The 24,367-nt window shown below is 42.9% G+C and overlaps 1 protein-coding gene across 3 annotated transcripts in view; it reads right to left on the bottom strand.

Moving 5' to 3' along the window:
• Positions 1–24,367, bottom strand: part of LOC126251885 (collagen alpha-1(XVIII) chain-like) — a 733,026-nt gene that overhangs the window by 105,314 nt on the left and 603,345 nt on the right. For all 3 annotated transcript variants that reach the window (XM_049952585.1, XM_049952587.1, XM_049952586.1), the window contains 2 exons: positions 17,356–17,505; positions 12,393–12,510 (listed from right to left, as the gene is read on the bottom strand). In XM_049952585.1, coding sequence (XP_049808542.1) covers positions 12,393–12,510; positions 17,356–17,505 — 268 coding nt within the window. The remainder of the gene's footprint in view (positions 1–12,392; positions 12,511–17,355; positions 17,506–24,367) is intronic.

The following is a 24,367-nucleotide window of genomic DNA, read 5'->3' as shown; positions in this document are numbered from 1 at the left end:
CCCATCTGGGGAAGTTCGGCTGTCAAGAGCAAGTCTTTCATTTGACGCCACACTGGGTCACTTGTGCGCCGGTGATGAGGATGGAATGATGATGAGGACAACAGAACACCCAGTCCACGAACGGAGAAAATCTCCAACCTGGCCGGGAATCGAAGCCGGGCCCACTTGCATGGGAGACGAGTACGTTACCACCCAGCTACCCACTAGGCCACGAGCTGCGGACTGGAATGTTGGAACGTACGGACATACTCATTCGAGGTAATCGGCGGATCACAGTCAAACGGCCCGATGTTTACCTGTACGTCTCTGTTGGTAGTGTTGACACACTCGTCCACCAGTTGGCCTACTCAAATGTGTGTGCACGCTAGGTTCCTCGCCACGTAACGGAAGTCCATAAAGAGCAATAAAGGAACACCTTGCGAGTTACGAGGCTGATCGTGACTTTTTGTTGTTGAATATCGTCATCAAACTTAATTGAACTGTTTATCCTCATCTACCCTACAGCTCGCATCTCTCACTTTCAGACTTCCAGATGTTTGGCCGAGGAAGGCTGTACTCCGCAGCAATCAGTATGTGAATGATGGGGAGGATGGCTCCGACACGGACCAGTAGAGTGTACATGCGGACATACGGACCTTCCCAGCAAGGTAGGATAACGCTGTCGCTTTGAAAGGAGATTACGTTTAAAAATAGGATTTTGTAGCCAAAAGAGTGGGGAATAATGTGATGTGTTCGAATCCTGAATAAAACTACCCTTCTCTCAGAAAAAAAAATGTGTTGCGTTAGTTATTCGTAAACGATTTGAAATCAACTTGCATCGAAGAATGACTGGGCAGAACGAAACACTATTCCCTACTTCCCCATCCTGTTCCGCCCGAAGAGTACATTTCAGGTTGTGACGGTACTGGTGTGTAGTATCTGTAAGTGGTTGCTCTTTGGAGGGCGACAATGCCCAGTGGCGCAGAGAGTCGAAAGCAGAGGCAGTTGTTAAGAGGCTGTGGAAGGTGTAGGCTATGTGAGCCAAAGGCGGTTGCGTAGCGAAGGATTTATCTCTGTGTTTAATAGTAGTGGCACACAGTTTGAATAATAGTGTGTTTATGTTTGTGCAGTGTGGTAAAGGAAATAAATTAAATTTTACCAGTTCTTAATGCGTCTCCATCAGTTAGTACCACACCATTGCATTTGACAATAACGAAGTCTTGATATACATGGTCAACTACAACAAGAGGATTGTAACATAATAATCATTAATTAACCCTTATAATCTCCAAGGAGGCGGGAACTTATAAGATTAACAATTTTTATGGGCAATAACAACCGAAGCATTTAAACGTATTATATTATTGAAGTATAGAATTCCCAGATGTAGCACGGTTTACATCCACTGGTGTAACTACAAAAATCAAGCAGTCTATACTGTCTCTTTTAGGGAAGCAGCCTACTCATGCCGTAGTAAATTCACATCAGTCTTTCCATTGTGTGCCAGCCAGTCCGCTGTAACTAGCTCTGACGTCATAAATGTTGCGCAATACTTTAAAAATCAAATAAATAACCTAAAATGTTTCTAGCATGTCAGGAGTAATACTAAATTAATATGTGTTGAATATCAGTTCGATAAATTTAGCCATTTTCGAAATTTGGACGTTTTTCTGTAAAATTTATTGGCGCAACAGAAAAGAGCTTTTCATAAATATTTAATAGCAACAGTCTTCTGGATCTCACAATTTAAGATTTTAGTTGAAATTCAATATTTTCTGGTTTTTGTCTTAAAACTTAAGGAAACAAGATAGATTAAGTAGGCTAATAAATAAGGCTAGGATGTTTATATTTAAGTAGGTTGGAGATCAGCTATAACTATGAAGATGTGAGAAGTTTCATTTGAATACCTATAAAACTATAGCGATAGCGTATCTCCAAAGGGCCAGTTCAGAGCTCGTCTACTGCGTGCAGTGTAATTAAATTAATTCTCTCGCCCAAAATATTTAACTTAGCAACGTCAAAATTTTATTATCAATACTTACCTGCGTGCTGAATGCACATTTAAATTAAGAGCTTCATCGGCCATCAGCAAAAGAGGCTATGATTTATTCAATGACTTAAAGTGGTGCATTACTAGCCCAGCGGCTAGTTGGGAGAGCCGATTTGATCAGGCGTTCCCTTAGCCGTCCGCACCGCGGCTTTATACACTCCTGGAAATGGAAAAAAGAACACATTGACACCGGTGTGTCAGACCCACCATACTTGCTCCGGACACTGCGAGAGGGCTGTACAAGCAATGATCACACGCACGGCACAGCAGACACACCAGGAACCGCGGTGTTGGCCGTCGAATGGCGCTAGCTGCGCAGCATTTGTGCACCGCCGCCGTCAGTGTCAGCCAGTTTGCCGTGGCATACGGAGCTCCATCGCAGTCTTTAACGCTGGTAGCATGCCGCGACAGCGTGGACGTGAACCGTATGTGCAGCTGACGGACTTTGAGCGAGGGCGTATAGTGGGCATGCGGGAGGCCGGGTGGACGTACCGCCGAATTGCTCAACACGTGGGGCGTGAGGTCTCCACAGTACATCGATATTGTCGCCAGTGGTCGGCGGAAGGTGCACGTGCCCGTCGACCTGGGACCAGACCGCAGCGACGCACGGATGCACGCCAAGACCGTAGGATCCTACGCAGTGCCGTAGGGGACCGCACCGCCACTTCCCAGCAAATTAGGGACACTGTTGCTCCTGGGGTATCGGCGAGGACCATTCGCAACCGTCTCCATGAAGCTGGGCTACGGTCCCGCACACCGTTAGGCCGTCTTCCGCTCACGCCCCAACATCGTGCAGCTCGCCTCCAGTGGTGTCGCGACAGGCGTGAATGGAGGGACGAATGGAGACGTGTCGTCTTCAGCGATGAGAGTCGCTTCTGCCTTGGTGCCAATGATGGTCGTATGCGTGTTTGGCGCCGTGCAGGTGAGCGCCACAATCAGGACTGCATACGACTGAGGCACACAGGGCCAACACCCGGCATCATGGTGTGGGGAGCGATCTCCTACACTGGCCGTACACCACTGGTGATCGTCGAGGGGACACTGAATAGTGCACGGTACATCCAAACCGTCATCGAACCCATCGTTATACCATTCCTAGACCGGTAAGGGAACTTGCTGTTCCAACAGGACAATGCACGTCCGCATGTATCCCGTGCCACCCAACGTGCTCTAGAAGGTGTAAGTCAACTACCCTGGCCAGCAAGATCTCCGGATCTGTCCCCCATTGAGCATGTTTGGGACTGGATGAAGCGTTGTCTCACGCGGTCTGCACGTCCAGCACGAACGCTGGTCCAACTGAGGCGCCAGGTGGAAATGGCATGGCAAGCCGTTCCACAGGACTACAGCCAGCATCTCTACGATCGTCTCCATGGGAGAATAGCAGCCTGCATTGCTGCGAAAGGTGGATATACACTGTACTAGTGCCGACATTGTGCATGCTCTGTTGCCTGTGTCTATGTGCCTGTGGTTCTGTCAGTGTGATCATGTGATGTGTCTGACCCCAGGAATGTGTCAATAAAGTTTCCCCTTCCTGGGACAATGAAATCACGGTGTTCTTATTTCAATTTCCAGGAGTGTATATAAGAACGCGGCGCGAGGAAGCAAGGCCCCAGTTCTCTCCAGACGATGAATAGCACGTCATCTGTGTCGGGAGTCGCGTCGCGTCGGTATCATTGCTACAAACAGCCTCGGATGCCGTATTAAGTTACTCGGGATACGTGTAACCATGAAATCGTTTTCGAGTGAAGTGTTAATTCTGGGTTGACTTTAATTATCGATCTTCAGTTTGCGTATTGTCGTATTTTCACGTGCCGCCGCGGGACAAAGATTCTACCATTATTTAGCGTGGCGTTTGATGAACCTTATCATCGAATTATGGCGAGCATTCATTTAAATATTTAATTTGGACAGTTATAGTTGCATCAGCGCATTAGACTCTGAACTGCTCTGTTAGTTAGATGGTGTGGATTCTTTTGTTTTCATCTGTGACTTTCAGAATACAGAACGTTTTTTCAAGACCGTTTTTGATTATAAATCCCGGATAATCTCCTAATTCCTCAGAGCTATAAGCTGTAACTATATGTGTATTCTCAGATGAAGTGGGCACTAGGAATTCTAATTACAGGCTTCACGTTTTGCTAATCACTTTCTGGTTGCCAATATTGTAGTTAGAGAGCCAGTGTTGAGAACGGCGAAAGACAGCATAAATAACATTCTAAATAATAGGAACATTTTAATAACAATAATTCTATCCGCCGCCCCACATATGGTACATCGGCCGGGAAATGCAGTGTTTCAACATGCAAGCAAATTTTATATAACAGCAGCATTAATTCTATCCGCCGCCCCACACTCTCTCACATAATAGGTGTTCATGTGCGATGTTCTACGCACTTCATGTACACTACCATCTACGGCATGACAGTACGCCTCATTTTTGGGTAAGCTGTGACGAGTGATTTGGTCCCATAGATCCCATGACGAATATAAGGGCAGACGTACATGTTACCTGGTCGTGTGACCCGTACGTGACGCGGTAAGGAAACTATATAAGCAGAAAAAAGTCGAATATGGTATCATTTTAGCGATGATATGGGCAACAATCCACTGACGTAAGCGACTCTGACTAAACATTGACTGTTATGGCTCGGCGCCTGGGAACGAGTCTCTAGAAAACGGTGATGCTGGTCGGTTGTTCGCACGCTACTGTCGTGAGCATTTATGGAAAAGGTCCGAAGAACTCTGAAACCACTAGCAGGCGACGAGGTGCTGAACATACACACCTCATCACAAAACATGGACGTCGGGGACTTGCTGTTATAAAGAAATAATAGCAGCGATGTACAGCAGATCTGACAGCAGAGTACAATGCAGGTGCCGACTTAAGTGTTTCGGAGTAAACTCTTCAGCGAACTTAGCTGAACATGGGTTTTCGTAGCAGTCTAAACCTACCAGTTCCTATGTCAACCCACTGACAGTGCTGTGCGGGGTAGCCACACGGTCTTGGGGGCCTTGCCACGGTTCGTACGGCTTCCACTGCCGGAGGTTCGAGTCCTTAGCAGTTAAGTCCCATAAGATTTCACACACATTTATGTGTATTTTTTTCAGTTTTCCTCTCTTTTGCAGTTTTCTACTTTTTTTGTTTCGGCCAGCCAAGGACCACGTTACTTCAACCGTGCCTTTTCCTGCACTTTACACTGTGGTGAAGAGGAGCTTGTGGCACAACTTGACTAGAAGAAGGGATCGGTTGGTAGGACATGTTCTGAGACATCGAGGGATCACCAATTTAGTATTGGAGGGCAGCGTGGTGGGTAAAAATCGTAGAGGGAGACCAAGAGATGGATACACTAAGCAGGTTCAGAAGGATGTAAGCTGCAGTAGGTACTGGGAGATGAAGAAGCTTGCACAGGATAGAGTAGCATGGAGAGCTGCATCAGACGTCTCAGGACTGAAGACCACAACAACAACAACACTGTGTCCATTACTCTCACATTCGTTTTTTGTGAGCCTGCTTTTTTGCTTCATTACGCCTTGTCAGTTTTTAGCTTTGCCTTTTACTGGAAAGGATGATGTGTTTCAAGTTTCTGCTACAGAAGATCATAGTCCTATATGTCTTCAAGTGTGCCATAGCTTCTTGAAGATTCCGCTCAACCTTAACGAACCTGGCACCCTTGTTTTTCCGTCTAGAAAATATACACAAATCCGCCTAGTCAGTCTATTTGGGCCCATTCGTCCCAGAGCGAAGCTATGTCACTACATTATTGCAATGTCGACATAAGGTGGCCGCAATGAAAACATTTCGCCACCGAGATTGGGTCAGGTCGAAACACAACATCGGTGTTTCTGGCGAGCCAGGCAGCGGACTTCAGCGGAAAGTACTGGGTCAGAGCAGCGAAACAGGGTCACGTTACCCTCATTACATGACGAAAGAAAGACTAAGACGAATGCAACAAACGGTACCAAGAGCTTTTACGAACCAGATCTATGCTATAACAAATTCGTTAACCAAGCATAGCAGAAGGAAAACCTCTGGTACCTTCGTAATGGCAAGCCCTATGCAGTCATGACGAATGAAGTTGCGTTAACATTAGCCACTATTTCGTTCCATAAATACCCTAGGAGTTTAGCTCATACGGCAGTCGGTCAGAGCGATCGATGGCGTACATGACGTTCGCACTCGATTCCCTGATTGCAGGGAAGTGACTTCTTGCACAAGTTGTAACGTTCTTTTAAAGAAATAAACTTTACGATTACGTTGAACGAATGTCTGAATTGTGGAACGGATACACAACTCGATTTATTATGTAGCGTGTTGTAAGTGGTGTGCTTACTCTGTGTTATTCTTGGCAAAAACTTTATACGAACTGATTGGGCAAAGCAACTCCAAATACCAATAAAGAAATACAGTCACTGCAAAATACATTCAGCCCATTAGGCACTGAATCCACTGGCCCTGTTCAAAATGACAACTTTGGTCCCTGTGCACATAACAAATAAATTAAAATGTCTTAACCCTAAGGCAGCAACGGTGTAACACGATATATTCTGGTCTGTCATGAAAACAATATAAATATACTAGCTACTGGCTCAGCGATGTGCAATGCTAGCTGTAATACTTTGAAATGCACATGAAATTGTTTTGGTTGATAAATGAAAACATTTATGAAAAATCCAATTTTTTTGAAAAACATATGACCTGGACACGGAGGCCGTACTGATTGTAGTGAATTACTAACACTGAGCTTTTTTAGCAAAATTATATTGCAAGTTAAGTGTGGTGGCACCGCCAGACACCACACTTGCTAGGTGGTAGTTTAAATCGGCCGCGGTCCATTAGTACATGTCGGACCCGCGTGTCGCCACTGTGTGATCGCAGACCGAGCGCCACCACATGGCAGGTCTAGAGAGACGTACGAGCACTCGCCCCAGTTGTACGACGACATTGCTAGCGACTACACTGATCGAAGCCTTTCTCTCATTTGCCGAGAGACAGTTAGAATAGCCTTCAGCTAAGTTAATGGCTACGACCTAGCAAGGCGCCATTTGTACCATTGCATGTATCTCAAGATAGTCTTACTTGTATCATCAAGAATGCTGTATACTAAGGGACGATATAAAAGTTAAGTGTTCTAGTAGCTACGTTCGTTTCTTTATCACATTCATTACGAATCCTGTTCCAGACTTCGCGCCAGTCGGCGTGTGTGTACGTGTGCCCTTTCGGCTACCCGTCTCTGTGGACTGGCTGCCTTGTCAGTCCACTACATTAAGTTTTTCTTTTCAAAAACATTTGACAAATTAAGTTATATTGGTTGGAATAATATATCGTATTTACTAACTGATCCACAATCAATGAGATTTACACAGCAAGTATTATCTAACCTCACTAAACCGGCATAAATGCAAATCATCAAATTATATATAGTTCTGTTAACAAATCATAGAAAAATTACAAAAGAGAAATATCTAACTAGCCTTTCTATCAAATCAGCTTACGTACGTTCTGGGGTTACTCAACAATTACAAATTATCAGCCAACTCATCAACACTAACGCGCTGGCAAAACAAAAATCAGAATTGTTTAACATCTTAACCTTGCTTGCATGTAGTCTTCTGCTTCCATGTTCAACAATATTGACATACCTACCTCAATCTAACACATGGTGGCTTCACACAGCACACCGCAAAAACTGCCTACTCCATCGTCTTTCGCTCACAGGCAACGACCTACAACATGCACCCAGCGCACTCTCTTGCTCCAACACTACAATCTCAGACCAGAAGCATTATCTTTGACTCTGCGTCGTGCAGTCAGCGATTCGCTTTATAAAGCCTATCAGAGACATACATCGTTTATAGTATGCTAGTTTCATTTTAATTTACTTTAATACTCTCATCACACTCGGGCGCCACTCACAAGTGCGCCCCAGTAGACACCTTTCAAAGTCTGTTGTAGATTTCCTGTGCAGTACACGCAACATCAGCCACTACTAGTAGAGATGACTACCTCGACATAAACACCATTTGCAGAGTTTAACACCACAGTCTGCCACTGTCGCAGATGGGGGGACCTGGAGATCTTCCTTTCCCACCAGGATCAGGACACCAGCGTTTCTGAGATCCCGGCGGACTGAGTAGGGCCCACTTGGGCGGCAGGCCCATATCGTTGAATTTCACAGCTGCTCGACAACCGTCGTCGCGGTACGACGGATGACGAAGAAGGGTGGTGAGCGGGAGGAGACAGAGCACCCCCCAACTCAGAGTGTGGAAGTTCAATACACGCGCCGCCGTCAGTCACTACCGCAGCCTGGCGGTACAGCCCGTGCCGGGGCCACCGCAAGCGGCGAACCTCTTGTGCAGCAGTGTGGGTCGAAGTGTGCGGTGTCAGCCGCCTTGAGCGGCTGGAGGCCGCTTACGAGGCGTTTCCTCATCACGTATTGACAGACGATGCCAACCAAGAGTCAAAACGCTACCTGTATTTTTATGGAAATAAATAACTAATTCCGAATCTTCCTTCACTGCGCCTACCAGCGACCACAGGTCACTACCATCCTTCCTATGAAAACTGGCAAGGCGCGAACTGGGAGAGTGCTGTAATGACACATTCCGACGCAGAGACATACAATACCTTAAAGGCTGCGCCAAAGATTAAATTGAGAGGCATGTAGATTACCATCTTTGTAATGTTTACATTGGATTCTCTTTTGTTTCATACTCCAAGAATGAGCTAAGGGACACTTTCGATTGTTGCCTTGTGGAGGATGGACGTAATTTTTGGAGTGTGCGGAAAGGCAGCCATAGAGTTAGTAATTATAGTTTGTGCGACGAGCACTGCAAGCATTATTGTGTTGTGAATAAAAAATAGTGAGAAGTTTATTTATTTATTTATTTAGCGTATGGCTATACATGCAACATTAATACATCAAGTGTTAGACATTAAAATCTTATAACAATCATAAAAATAATTTATGTTTATATTGGTCAGTTAAAAGGTTATATCGAGGTTTGAGATCCATTCTAGCGCCGATGGGGATGCCTCCAGGAAGTCGGGCCAGTTCCCTGTATATGCTCGCAAGGAGCATTCACCATGGATGTGTTGGATCGTCTGTCTAGGGGCACCGCAGTCGCATTCTGGTGACATCGCTCTTCCCCATTTGTGTAGTGAATCCGCACACCTGCCATGTCCAGTACGTATTCGATTTAATGCGGACCATGTTTTCCGTGTTAGTTCCATTCCAGAGATGTTGCAGTTATAGCTCTCAAACCAGGTCTGTAGTTGGTCATTTGTCTTTTGGTTCCAATCTAGTCTCCATTGTTTCATGTGGTCATAGTTATTATTTTGAAGCTGCTCAGCTGTGCGTATGGGTGGCTTTCTTGATTTCAATCGAGTGTGTCGCAGTTGTGAGAATTCTTCTTTAATTGGTAGTTCTGGTTTTGTCTCAATCTTCCTGAATTCGTGCAGTAGGGCCGCTTTTCTACGCAGGTCCAGGGGCAGGATATTACATAGCACCGGTAACCAGTACGTGGGCGTTGATTTAACAGTTCCAGAAATCAACCTCATTGTGTTATTTAATTGCCTGTCAATAAGTTTGGTGTGACAGCTATTAATCCAGACTGGAGCGCAGTACTCAGCCACAGAGAACACTAAGGAGATAGATGAGGTGCGTAATGTTTTTGCGTTAGCTCCCCAAGTAGTACGGCTAAGTTTTTGGATGATGTTATTCCGTGTTCCAATTTTTGCAGTGGTGTTCTCCAGATGTTTTCGGTAAGAAAGATTGCGATCCAATGTTATACCTAAGTACTTTGGAAACTTATTATGTTTGAGGTTGGTGTTTCCGAGTTTTATGTTAATAATTTCATTTTCCATTTTGTTATTAAGATGGAATGTAGATACTTCAGTTTTGTTAGGGTTTGGCTTGAGTCTCCATTTCTTGAAATAATTGTATAGTATTTCAACGTCATTATTAAGGACTTCCCCTGTATTGAAGAGATACTTGTCTCTGGTAGCCAGTGCTATGTCATCCGCATAGCAAAATTTTCTTGACTTTGTGTTTGGGAGATCTGCTATATAGAGGTTAAACAGAAGAGGGGCCAATACGGAGCCTTGCGGAAGCCCGTTGTTAATAAGTTTTGTTTTGCTTGTCTTTCCGTTTAGGGTGACCTGGAAGGTTCTGTTACTCAGCATATTATGTATTAAGGATGTTAGAATCTGGCAAGGAATCACTCTTAAGAGTTTGTAAATTATTCCATCTCTCCAAACAGTATCATATGCAGATGTTAAGTCTAGAAATACAGCACTTGTTTTCAATTTCTGTTGAAAGCCAGCCTCTATGTAGGATGTTAATGCCAGAACTTGGTCACAGCAACTACGGCCAGGTCTGAAGCCTGCCTGTTCTATAGGTAAGTTCTCCATAATAATGCCGCTAATTCGATTATGGACAAGTCGTTCGAGAAGTTTGTATGTACAGCTAAGAAGTGCTATTGGTCTGTAGCTTAGCGGCTGGTCTGCTGGTTTCCCTGGTGAGAAGTATCTAAGTTTTACGAGAATTATTTAAAGTGACGTAGCATTGTATTCCTTGGTTTCCATCGTCTTCGTGAAGTGAACCGATGCCGACTCAGGAAGATACACACGGTCAACAAAGAGAAGAACACCGATGGCGACTAATGAATTAATATTGTGGTAGAAGGACTAATTCTACGTCTAAGATGAGAACTCTGGTCAAATCAACAACGACGTAGAATTGAAAATGTAATTAATCGGAATGGTAAATTATATTATCAGGCAAAATTTCACGCAGCATTGAATTTGTCCGCATTCAAGCCGGTCAATACAGTCCGTGAAAAAAAAAAAAGCCTTTCAAACATTCTAAATTTACAGTTCCATATCCATAATTTTTCCTCTTTTCAAAAAACCAATAAATTTAATTTTTTTTATTTATTTCGCCACAGTGCCTCCTGACACAGTACTAACTCTACTTACGGTCTCCTAATAGTCACATCTTGCAGTAGTAAACAATCCTTTTTCTCATCGTGTTGTCACATGCAAGAACAATTTTTCGTTTTGCCGTCTTCTACACTCTCTTCTCTCTTTTACTGGGACTGAGTTCGTGTTTAAGGTCTGTTTTCCGTTGGCTTCTTACTTCTTGTTCAGACCTTTCCTGTTCGGAGCGAGACATTCTACTGCACACAGTGTCTCTGGACAAAAGACTGCAAAATAATGTCGGGGCTTTGCGTTAAACGACGTGGAGCGTTTGGCCGTAAACAATTCTAGTCGGATGGAATCCACGTCCGTCTTGTTGATCCTTGATCTGAAAATTCTTTTTCGGCGATATCAGTGTTGTCCACTCTCCTAGGCCCTTGAACTTTTCTGCCCACTTGATTTTTCACTGATCTACATTTAGCGTTTGGTTGATGAATGATATAGACGCATTTCTCTGTTGGACTCAAAGGTTGTGGGTTGTTTGATTTGTTCTGTGGCTGTGCCTAGAAAATCAGAAAAGATCGCATCTACGGAAGTTAAGCAGTCGATGTCTGGTCTCCTCTCATGTAGCCTTGTTACGCCATTCTTGAGCCCTTCATGACGTAGTTTATGTGCCACTCCTGGACGATTTTGCTGTTGAAGATAAAGGTGAAACACCACTTACTTTCCAAAAATCTATCGTTATGTTTTTGGAATCTAATGTATCTCCTCTAGAATTCAGGAGTTGTTGGTTAGTCCCTTCTTTTCTGTTATCTGATTCAATTCCTCTCATGAGTTGGAGTAATATGTTTCTGTCATCTGAGTCGTAGACTTTATTGAAATCAACAAAGATCGCAATGAACTTCTCGTTTGTAGACTGCAGATGTGAAAGAACAGATGCAAGGTTGATGACTTTCAAGGCCCAAGAGCGACTTTATCTCGATATTCTCCCTGTTGTGAGCCAAGTTGTTTACCTTCCAAGGTCTGAAGGGCTTTAGAGAGGAACTTGTGTGTTGTCGAGATGAGTGACACGCCATAGTAGTTCTTCTCGTCAGATTTGACGTCTACATTATTATTAGGGTGAATGACATTATGAGTACGTTAATCATCATAGTCATTATCATTTTATTATTTGTCTTTTTCATTGACGTTTAGTCGTTATGTAATTAATTTACGTTGACCTTCGTTTGTAGAAGTTTAAGCGCCTCCGTCATCATCGTCATCTTCAATAACAACAACAACAACAACGACGACGAAAACAAAAACAGCATTACTAGTAAAATGTCCTAAGATGACAAAACATAACAAATTTCTACATCTGTCGATAGGGAATTTATTGTTGCACGAAATTTTTTTATTCTGGGATCTCTACACAAATAGAAGATGTGCTCCCTGCTCTAGACTCACCCCTGTCTCCTTTGGCGCCGTGCTTGCCGTCAGCTCCTGGTATCCCTGGGGTGCCGTCCAAGCCCGGCGCTCCCTGGTCGCCTTTCGGTCCTGCAGGACCCTGAGGCCCAGGAGGTCCCTGCAAAAACAACACCGCAGATGAAGGAAACGTGGTTTAGCTAGCTGTCAGCTGCAACACGTATGTATGTGATCGCGCTTGGGGCTGGAGCATAAAAGAGTTCAGAGCGAACTGCATATCAAACGCTTAAACTGTTTATAGTTCAGTGTCTGAGATGAGGACTCAGTATTGTTGCTGCGTCATCTCAGCAGAATGTGCACTTTATGGGTGGTCTCAAGGTAGTGGCCAATAGTAGCCGCGTCGAAACCTAAGTTTATTTTTTTTTTATTTTTTACAGAGATAAGAGTCGCCACTGCCATTGTGGCTTGGGCGAATTGCAAACGGGGAGAATTTTTGTGGGTAGGAGAACTGGGGATGAAGACACTTGTCTCTGTATCAGATGTCCAAACCTATGCCAAGTCATCTCACAAATGAAAAATGCAGAACGGTATCCACCGCCTGGAAGGGACAAAGGCACGCGTTCCTTGCCACCGTCTCAGGGCTTAAACTGAATGCTAGGTGTTGGAGTAGCTGCAAACAGAGTCATGCAAGGTGCAGGTTTCAGCATGCTTCTCGCAGCCTGGCCCGTACAGTACGCAGCTGACGATAACCCAGAAGTCCTGCCTGGTCGTGCCATGTGGGAACTTCCTCGCCAGCCAGTCGCATTCCCAGCCTGCCGGGTTGCGCACTGAAGTTACTAGCCGAACCAGGTTGTTGCCTCTCCTACGAAGCTTTCTGAGTCCTATGTGACTGTGTGAGTCACTTTTACGCCACCTCATCCATTTACTTCTTCCAGCCAGTTACAGCTATTCACATAGGTACTTTATGTTTACAGGAGTCCGCCTTTGTGCAAAATCACACTGACAACCCATTGAAGGCCATGTAACACCAAATGTACTCCACGCTGTTCCTCTGCTTTCTCCGTCACTCAAACTGATAGTTTAAATATACAGGATATTTCAAAACTCAGCTCCAGGAATGGATTCCTCATATAACAAGAGGAAAAAAAGTCTAGTAAATATGGGCTCTGAAATGCATACCTCAGGAGCTACGAGCACCTCTTCATCTTCAATACTGTAAAACACATCTCTTCTATTGCAAGCTCATTGCTTTCCACGTTTTGAGATGAAGTATTATTGACCGAAACAAGAAAAAAACTTCTTTTGAACTTGGGATCTAAAGCGCATTCCTGAAGAGTTATGATCACTTCTTGATCTTCGCTAGTATGAACGACATCTCTTTTGTTGAACAAGTCGTCATAGCTCTTAAGGTATGCAATTTAGAATCCATGTTTACTTGACATTTTTCTTGTTTTGGTCCATTCTATCTCCTCTCAAAATATGGAAAGCAAAGAGCTTGCAGTAGAAGAGATATATTTTGGCGTGTCGAAGATAAAGAGGTGCTCATATCTCTTAAGGTATGCATTTCAGAGGCCACGTGTACTAGACGTTTTTTATTCTTCGTACATGAGGAATCCATCCTTGAAGTTTTGCTGTCGAATTTTGAAAGATATAACATTGTATTTGCAGTATCACAGCTACTCAGGATACGGAACTTTTAAACCTCCGCCTTCCTGTCCATCGCTTGCTGTGTCTGTGAGGGGAGGGGGGAACACATAGATGCCACCAGAGGACGCCAAATACCCATGACCTTACTGCCTGTGACTCTGATTGGCTAACGCATGTTTTTAAGCAGCCGTAATTCAGAGCTTCGACCCAGGCTCAGTGAATCTACAAACTTATCAACCTTAATATGGAAGACTGCAGTCGGAAAATTACATCAACGCATCATGACGCTACTAAGTGTTGTTAGTTATCAGTGACATCTAGCGGCATCAGCATTCTAGACTATTCGTTTCTATCGAGAACATTACTCTCTTCGTATATGACTCAGCACCACAAAAGGACCTCACAGCATTTCAACGTTATGTATAACTCAGTCATTATGTGAACATATTGTAAATGAACTTATTAGTGTTTACCTTTTGTAGATTTGTGATTGCCTTCATTTGCCACCTCAATCATCGTCACATCAGTTTCAGTATCACATGTCCAGCGTAATGATAAATCTAAATATTTGTAACACTATAAATGGATACCCCCTACCTGGCTGGAGTCTTTTCTATAATTTGTCGAGTTGCAAGCCTATCTACATGAATTCGCCTTCAAAAAAGCAACTGATATCCTGTACGAAACATAGCGTATAGTTATACAGTGTGAGTCACTAACTTTTGCCATCTAGAATAATTTGGAAAGTATGCTAGTAGCTGAAAAGTTGGTGGGACAGATGTTGCATGGCACAACGGGGATCATAATATGACGTTCGTTTTTTCTTGCATGGTGAGGTCGCGTCAGAGATATGAATGTCAACTTCGTTTTTTTAAATGGGATGCTATAGTTTAGTACTTATTTTCTGATAGCGGCTATCGAGACGAATCCAATGATGTGTAACAGTAAGGTCTTTGAAGGTCAACGAAGGTCGAGAAGGTGGCATGAACGTCCATTTACAGGTGTTCGAAGTGATAACCACTGGTATCAATGCAGTGCTGCAAACTTCTTATCATGGAGTGAATGGCATTCCTTATCACTTCGACACTTATCGAAGCACATGCTCTGACAATTCTCTCTCGTATATCATGTAAATAGTAAATATTCGCCAAATACGGCGTATGCACCTAATGTGCCATTGACATGTAAACACCGTTCGACGGTTTCGCAATACAACACTAATAGGAAACGGTAACACTTGCATCGTCGAAATTAGGCGAATGTGAATGATGCATTCCTTCGAAGAACAAGTTTATATGCTTCTCATTTACGGAGAATGCCAACGAAATTCAGTGAGAGCTAGAGACTTATACACTGAAAGATATCCTCAACGTACTCACCCTCACGTCGTACATTTAAATATGTGTATGATAAATTGAGAACAACTGGATCTTCAACGCATCGGAAACATATCCGGCAAAGGAAAGTTACTAACGAGGAAACGGAAATTGGTACTCTTGCCACTGTGGTTTGAGATTCTTGTGTTAATTCGCGTCAAATAGCAAGGGAATCTGGCACGAGACAGAGTAGTGTTGTTCGTGTTCTGCATCGCCATAAATATCACCCTTACGATATCTGTCTCCACCAAGAATTAACTGGTACGGATCGTATGTGTCGCATTCAATTCTGCCGATGGGCTCCACTTCAGATTCAGAGGGATGACACATTTATTAATTTGATTTTATTTACTGATGACGCAACATTCACAAACTATGGGAATTTTAATTTGCATAACATGTGTTATTGGGCAGCTCAAAATTCATGTCGGCTGCGGCAAGTTGCACACAAAAAACCGTGGTCGGTGAATGTAGCCTATGGTATGGTATTCTGGAGAACAGAATTATAAGCCCCTATTTCATCGAAGGATATCTTAATGGTAGTAAGTACACCACATTCCTGCAAGAAACATTAGGTCTGTTATTGGAAGAAATACCTTTAGGAATGAGGAACAGAATGTGGCATCAACACGATGGGTGTCCGGCACATTTTTCGCTGATGGCAAAAATGAGTTGCAGAGACAATTCCCAAATCGTTGGATTGCACGCGGAGGAGATGCGTTGTGGCCGGCTCGTTCGCCAGACTTGACGGCTCTGGATTTTTTTTCTTGTGGGGATTTATAAAAGACATTGTTTATAAAGACGTTCCAACTAGAACTGAAGATATGCGAGAGAGAATTGTCAGAGCATGTGCTTCGATAAGGAATACCACTCAATCCCCGATAAGAAGGTTGCAGCGCTGCATTGATACCAGTGGTCATCACTCCTAACACCTCCTGTAAATGGACGTTCATGACACCTTTGTGACCTTCGTTGACCTTCAAAGACCTTACTCTTACACATCATTGGATTCGTCTCGATAGCCGCTATCACAAAATAAATGGACGTTCATGTCATCTTTGTGACCTTCGTTGACCTTCATAGACCTTACTCTTACACATCATTGGATTCGTCTCGATAGCCGCTATCAGAAAATAAGTACCAAACTATAGCATCCCATTTCAAAAAACAAAGTTGACATTCATATCTCTAAAGCGACCCCACACAGCAACAAAAAACCAACGTCATATTATGGCTCCCGTTGTCCATACAGCTTTTGTCCCACAAACTTTTCAGCTCCCATCGTACTTTCGGACTTATTCTTGGTGGCAAAAGTTAGTGACTCACCCTGTATAAAATTTGTTACTGTTTTCGAGAGCCTTCATTATATTGGTACCATATTCCTCAATAGTTGAAAAATTTGGAAATTTATGAATGTAAATTAATTACTTCTAGTACAATTTTTGGGAGGTGGGAGGCTCATTCTCCTTCCTCCTCGCCTGTGTACTACAGCCTGTAGTCTGGCGGCTACCTGGTATCTGTACTAGCGATGGTGGTAGAGTGAGTACACCCGAATACTCTTGAGAGCATCTGGAGGCGTTGCAGGCAGCTGGCTGGCTTGACGCCCCCATACAAATGCCAACCAGTTGGCCAACCACCTCTGCCAAATGGGTCAGCCTAATCCGTTCACCTGTGTGTGGGCGACTTTACAGTTGTGTCGGATTGCCGGCAGACCTCTACCTGGCAGCCCCGACTGTTACCTGCCAGCACATACCATGTCAGTGCAGGCAGGCAGGGTCTGCCATCCAGTCAAATGGTTCAAACGGCTCTGAGCACTATGGGACTTAACATCTCAGGTCATCGCACGGTTCCAGACTGAAGCGCCTAGAACCGCTCGGCCATCAAGGGCCGGCCCATCCAGTCACTGTGTTGCCCACACATAGTCAGACGGGTCGGCGAACCAGTCGAGCTGCGAATGGGCGGCTTTACAGTGCGGGAGTTACCTGTGCTCCAGGGAGTCCAGGCGCGCCGTCCAGGCCTGGAGGTCCAGCGTCGCCGGCCGGCCCCCGCTCGCCCGCCGCTCCAGGCAGTCCAGGAAGTCCCACCTCTCCCTTCTCTCCCGCTGGGCCCGGCGGTCCGGCAACCGCCAGCTTCTGCACACACCACACACCACACACCACTACTAACTACATTGTGACAACGACAGAGCTGAAAACAAGGGCGCCAAGACACCACATAAATTTTACAGCATTTACATCTACATAGCAGATATACTTTGCAAGCCATTGTATGAACAAAGGATATTTCATAGAAATATTAGCAGTTCTCTAGCACGTTACATTTGCATAGAGAACGAGGGAGAGGTGCCTGTTTTCGTCATGTGTGTCTTATACAACATTGTCAAAGTAAGAAGTAAAGCTCTTATCAGCGCTAAGATTACTTTGAGCACCACGGTGCTTTACTGGGAATGGTCCTAGTGGTATGCCCTTGCCTGCCTCATATCTTCGAACTGACTTAACCAGCCTATTATCCAGGGACCTACACTTTAACGTGAACACTGAATCACAGCGTAGCATGGTACAGCATTTTATAGTAGGGAACGGGGATGGGAAAACTGTGGCGGTCAAAACCGACACTGGTATATTGGTTCTGAAAAACTGGTATTTTTTGGAATATGTTTGGCTTCGGTTGTAACAGGTGGTTTTTATTTTTTACTAATAACTGGGTAAAAAACCGAAAAATGAACTAGCCATAGGAGCAGTGCTAAAATTTTTCATTTTTAAATAAACCTTCATTAAAGAAAGCGTAATTTTATATGCCAAATTTGCATTGCTTTGAAATATTGCGTTACAATAGAAATGGGAAAAGCGATCAGTGCTGTCCTAATAACAATGCCGGTAGAAATGAGCAACAAACACGTGGCATAAGAATTGGTACAGCATTGGTGTGACAATAGTGTATCTGTTACAATGTACCATAGCCATTAAATGATGTATATGCACATGCAATGTTTAAGACCTGCCCCGTCTGGTCTATACAGTAGTTTCTCATTGTCGTCGTCGTATTACAGAATGGCACCACCCCTATTCTGGAAGTATTTTACAAAGTGCAGTAACAGTGGAGAACATGCGCACATATCATCTAATAGGCCTTGTTAGATGGCAACAGGTACATTATTGTCACAGCAACGCTGTACCAATTCTTAAGTCATGTGTTTGTTGTTCATTTCTATCGGCATTGTTGTTGAAACAGCACTGATTGCTTTTCCCATTTTCTGTTATAACGCAATATTTCAAAGCAATGCTTTAAAAGATTAAAAACAGGAGGAGCCTCAACAAACTTGCAACATAATATGCGGAGAAAACTTAAAATTTAACAATTCATTCTTACTTTACGATAAAGGTAGAAAGTATCTGATCTGCTGCCTGTGTCTATATAATATGCCTTTACCTACTTGTAGCCCTTCATAAAGGACAAATTAACACGAAAAATAGAGTTCTTCAATCTCAGTTTTCACCCTTCAGCACTGACTAATAGTAAAGCCTAAATAATGATATGATCGTTGATTAAAACGTGATTTCTGAGCAGAGTTTCGAAAAGTTAGAATCAGCAGGAAAATATTTATTATTTTTTTGTAGTGTTAAACCACTTACCATTTTTCGAGAGCACCAGTGGATAGTGGAGGGACTAAGTTTTCTTTCAATTGCCTGTTTAATTTAATTAATTTAATTAATTTAATTTTCATTCTATGTATCTTGAAAGTGAAGAAGTCAAAATTTTTCAATCTTTGTTCGATTTCTGCGTTCATTAAAGGACGTAATAGGAATAAAAACCCGAAAATCGGTGATTTCAGAAGCTGATTATTTTGAGCGGTTTTAACAGTCAGCTTAAATTGGCGTTGAAAAAAACGATGTAACCGAAAACTAGTTGTTTCAGCGATAACCTCCATCCCTAGTAGTCAATGAAGAACTCCGGGAAAAGCGAAAAACAAGACAATTAAAATAATGCTATTTTGACAGATAAAGACGTGGGTGAAAACCGTGTACTATGTGAAATAAATTGTTGATGTTATACAGCAATCAGCCACATACATTCTGATTGAAAAAATACAACGAACTTCACGAAATGTTACAAAAGGGTATAGAAAATTCGATGCATTGACAAGGTAAGAAATTAGGATGTCCTCTGCAAAATCGGCAGAAACACATATGTGGAAAACACTGACTAGAAGAACTGACAGGATCATAGGACGTTTGTTAAGACTTCAGGGAGTAAGTTCCGTAGTAGTAGAGGGAGCTGTAGCAGGGGAAAATAGTTGGGGGAGACAAGATTGCAATACATCCAAAAAATAACTATGGACGGTGAGTGTTAGTGCTACTCTCAGATGAAGGAATTGGAACTGGACGTGAAGTCATCGCGGGCTGCATCAAACCAGTCAGAATGTCAGTGACTCAACAAAGGAAAAAAATGCTTATTTTAGTCTCATGATCCCTAGTCGATGATGATATACTGACTTGGGCGTACGAGAACCAAAAAATAACTATGGACGGTGAGTGTTAGTGCTACTCTCAGATGAAGGAATTGGAACTGGACGTGAAGTCATCGCGGGCTGCATCAAACCAGTCAGAATGTCAGTGACTCAACAAAGGAAAAAAATGCTTATTTTAGTCTCATGATCCCTAGTCGATGATGATATACTGACTTGGGCGTACGAGAACCACAACTTTCACGGCTGTACTAAAATATTTATGCGACGACAGTGTTTAAAATAATGCTAGTTTGTCAAATAAAGACATGGTTGAAAATCGTGTATTATGTGAAATAAATTGCTGATGTTATACAGCAACCAGCCACACACATTGTTATTGAAAAAATGCAATGAACTGTACGAATATGATCCGTTGCAGGAAAACTAAAAACAAATTTACCAGACGGACATTTCACTACAACTTATCAGCAAACTAATCCATCATATGTTTTGACGAAAGCGTGAAATCAGTCTGATGATGAATTATATGAATTCTAAGCATGTAGCGGAACTTTTTGAATAAAGAAACGTAAAACAAGTTTGTGGGTGGTTGCTGTACACCATTAACAACTTAACTGTTTAAAATGTTAAAACAATAAAAATTCAACAAGAATTAAAGTGCAACGATTCCTCATACACACACACACAAGGGACAGCAAAAGGATAACCTCATTAGTCTCCCCCCCCCCCCCATACACACACACACAATCACTAGTCTGTGTTTTGTGCAACAAGTCAAAATTTGGCGAAAGGTAATGGTGATATATCTACAGTTTCACTAGCCCATTATGAGTAATCTCAGGAATAGTTGTAAGGCATCTCATTATTTCTACCTCTTCTAATGTATGAAGCAATTGTCCTTAGATTCTTCGTCTAAAATTTCTAGATTTTTGGAAACGTTGATAATACAGTGTCCCTCACTGCATAGGTGTGCACTGAGTGCTGGTTTGAGTTTGTCTTATCAGAATATTCTTTAAATGTAACATCAAAACTTCTGCCTGTTTGACCAACATATTTTTATAGGCAGAGCAGCCTTTTCAGTAGTTGCAAGGGCAACAGTCTGGACGATTGACTGATCTGCCCTTGTAACACTAACCAAAACGGCATTGCAGTGCTGGTACTGCGAACTACTGAAAGCAAGGGGAAACTACGGCCGTAATTTTTCCCGAGGGCATGCAGATTTACTGTACGGTTAAATGATGATGGCGTCCTCTTGGGTACAATATTCCGGAAGTAAAATAGTCCCCCGTTCGGATCTCCGGGCGGGGACTACTCAAGAGGATGTCGTTATCATGAGAAAGAAAACCGGCGTTCTACGGATCGGAGCGTGGAATGTCAGATCCCTTAATTGGGCAGGTAGGTTAGAAAATTTAAAAAGGGAAATGGATAGGTTAAAGTTAGATATAGTGGGAATTAGTGAAGTTCGGTGGAAGGAGGAACAAGACTTCTGGTCAGGTGACTACAGGGTTCTAAACACAAAATCAAATAGGGGTAATGCAGGAGTAGGTTTAATAATGAATAGGAACATAGGAATGCGGGTAAGCTACTACAAACAGCATAGTGAACGCATTATTGCGGCCAAGATAGATACGAAGCCCACACCTACTACAGTAGTACAAGTTTATATGCCAACTAGCTCTGCAGATGACGAAGAAATTGAAGAAATGTATGATGAAATAAAAGAAATTATTCAGATAGTGAAGGGAGACGAAAATTTAATAGTCATGGGTGACTGGAATTCGTCAGTAGGAAAAGGGAGAGAAGGAAACGTAGTAGGTGAATATGGATTGAGGGTAAGAAATGAAAGAGGAAGCCGCCTGGTAGAATTTTGCACAGAGCACAACATAATCATAGCTAACACTTGGTTCAAGCATCATGAAAGAAGGTTGTATACATGGCAGAAGCCTGGAGATACTGACAGGTTTCAGATAGATTATATAATGGTAAGACAGAGATTAAGGAACCAGGTTTTAAATTGTAAGACATTTCCAGGGGCAGATGTGGATTCTGACCACAATCTATTGGTTATGACCTGTAGATTAAAACTGAAGAAACTGCAAAAAGGTGGGAATTTAAGGAGATGGGACCTGGATAACCTGACTACACCAGAGGTTGTACAGAGTTTCAGGGAGAGGATAAGGGAACAATTGACAGGAATGGGGGAAAGAAATACAGTAGAAAAAGAATGGGTAGCTTTGAGGGATGAAGTAGTGAAGGCAGCAGAGGATCAAGTAGGTAAAAAGACGAGGGCTAGTAGAAATCCTTGGGTGACAGAAGAAATACTGAATTTAATTGATGAAAGGAGAAAATATAAAAATGCAGTAAATGAAGCAGGCAAAAAGGAATACAAACGTCTCAAAAATGAGATCGACAGGAAGTGCAACATGGCTAAGCAGGCATGGCTAGAGGACAAATGTAAGGATGTAGAGGCTTATCTCACTAGGGGTAAGATAGATACAGCCTACAGGAAAATTAAAGAGACCTTCAGAGAAAAGAGAACCACTTGTATGAATATCAAGAGCTCAGATGGAAACCCAGTTCTAAGCAAAGAAGGGAAAGCAGAAAGGTGGAAGGAGTATATAGAGGGTCTATACAAGGGCGATGTACTTGAGGACAATATTCTGGAAATGGAAGAGAATGTAGATGAAGATGAAATGGGAGATATAATACTGTGTGAAGAGTTTGACAGAGCACTGAAAGACCTGAGTCGAAACAAGGCCCCCGGAGTAGACAACATTCCATTAGAACTACTGAAAGCCTTGGGAGAGCCAGGCCTAAGGAAACTCTACCACCTGGTGAGCAAGATGTATGAAACAGGCGAAATACCCTCAGACTTCAAGAAGACTATAATAATTCCAATCCCAAAGAAAGCAGGTGTTCACAGATGTGAAAATTACCGAACTATCAGTTTAATAAGTCACGGCTGCAAAATACTAACGCGGATTCTTTACAGACGAATGGAAAAACTAGTAGAAGCCGACCTCGGGGAAGATAAGTTTGGATTCCGTAGAAATGTTGGGACACGTGAGGCAGTACTGACTTTACGACTTATCTTAGAAGCTAGATTAAGGAAAGGCAAACCTACGTTTCTAGCATTTGTAGAATTAGAGAAAGTTTTGACAATGTTGACTGGAATACTCTCTTTCAAATTCTAAATGTGGCAGGGGTAAAATACAGGGAGCGAAAGGCTATTTACAATTTGTACAGAAACCAGATGGCAGTTATAAGAGTCGAGGCACATGAAAGGGAAGCAGTGGTTGGGAAGGGAGTGAGACAGGGTTGTAGCCTCTCCCCGATGTTATTCAATCTGTATATTGAGCAAGCAAGAAAGGAAACAAAAGAAAAATTCGGAGTAGGTATTAAAATCCATGGAGAAGAAATAAAAACTTTGAGGTTCGCCGATGACATTGTAATTCTGTCAGAGACAGCAAAGGACTTGGAAGAGCAGTTGAACGGAATGGACAGTGTCTTGAAAGGAGGGTATAAGATGAACATCAACAGAAGCAAAACGATGATAATGGAATGTAGTCGAATTAAGTCGGGTGTTGCTGAGGGAATTAGATTAGGAAATGAGACACTTAAAGTAGTAAAGGAGTTTTGCTATTTGGGGAGCAAAATAACTGATGGTCGAAGTAGAGAGGATATAAAATGTAGACTGGCAATGGCAAGGAAAGCGTTTCTGAAGAAGAGAAATTTGTCAACGTCGAGTATTGATTTAAGTGTCAGGAACTCATTTCTGAAAGTATTTGTATGGAGTGTAGCCATGTATGGAAGTGAAACATGGACGATAAATAGTTTGGACAAGAAGAGAATAGAAGCTTTTGAAATGTGGTGCTGCAGAAGAATGCTGAAGATTAGATGGGTAAATCACATAACTAATGAGGAAGTATTGAATAGGATTGGGGAGAAGAGAAGTTTGTGGCACAACTTGACTAGAAGAAGGGATCGGTTGGTAGGACATGTGTTGAGGCATCAAGGGATGACCAATTTAGTATTGGAGGGCAGCGTGGAGGGTAAAAATCGTAGAGGGAGACCAAGAGATGAATACACTAAGCAGATTCAGAAGGATGTAGGTTGCAGTAGGTACTGGGAGATGAAGAAGCTTGCACAGGATAGAGTAGCATGGAGAGCTGCATCAAACCAGTCTTAGGACTGAAGACTAGAACAACAACATTTTACTAGGCAACTGTCACAACAAATATTATAAACATCGTACCATTAAAGGGACCTCATCTCGACATAATATTGTGTCTAACAGAGGCACGAGGATTCTTAGGTATGAAAAAAGATGCGTGTAATATTATTCACGGGCTATGATTTGCCAACTTCTTCATATATTCTATCCAGGAAAGGGATCCTTTGGTGTCTCTTGAGGTCTAGCTTCGTTGGTTCTGCTCGTGCACTGCTGGGCATTCTTCCTGGAACTGCGCCTGCTTATCTGTGTTCTACTATAGACCATGAACGATGGTGGTTCGTGCAGGCCGAGG

This window comes from Schistocerca nitens, chromosome 4 (assembly GCF_023898315.1).
Source record: "Schistocerca nitens isolate TAMUIC-IGC-003100 chromosome 4, iqSchNite1.1, whole genome shotgun sequence".
NCBI classification, from domain to species: Eukaryota; Metazoa; Arthropoda; class Insecta; order Orthoptera; family Acrididae; genus Schistocerca; species Schistocerca nitens.
The sequence above is the reverse complement of the archived record's forward strand: the minus strand, read 5'-3'. Positions and strand labels throughout refer to the sequence as shown.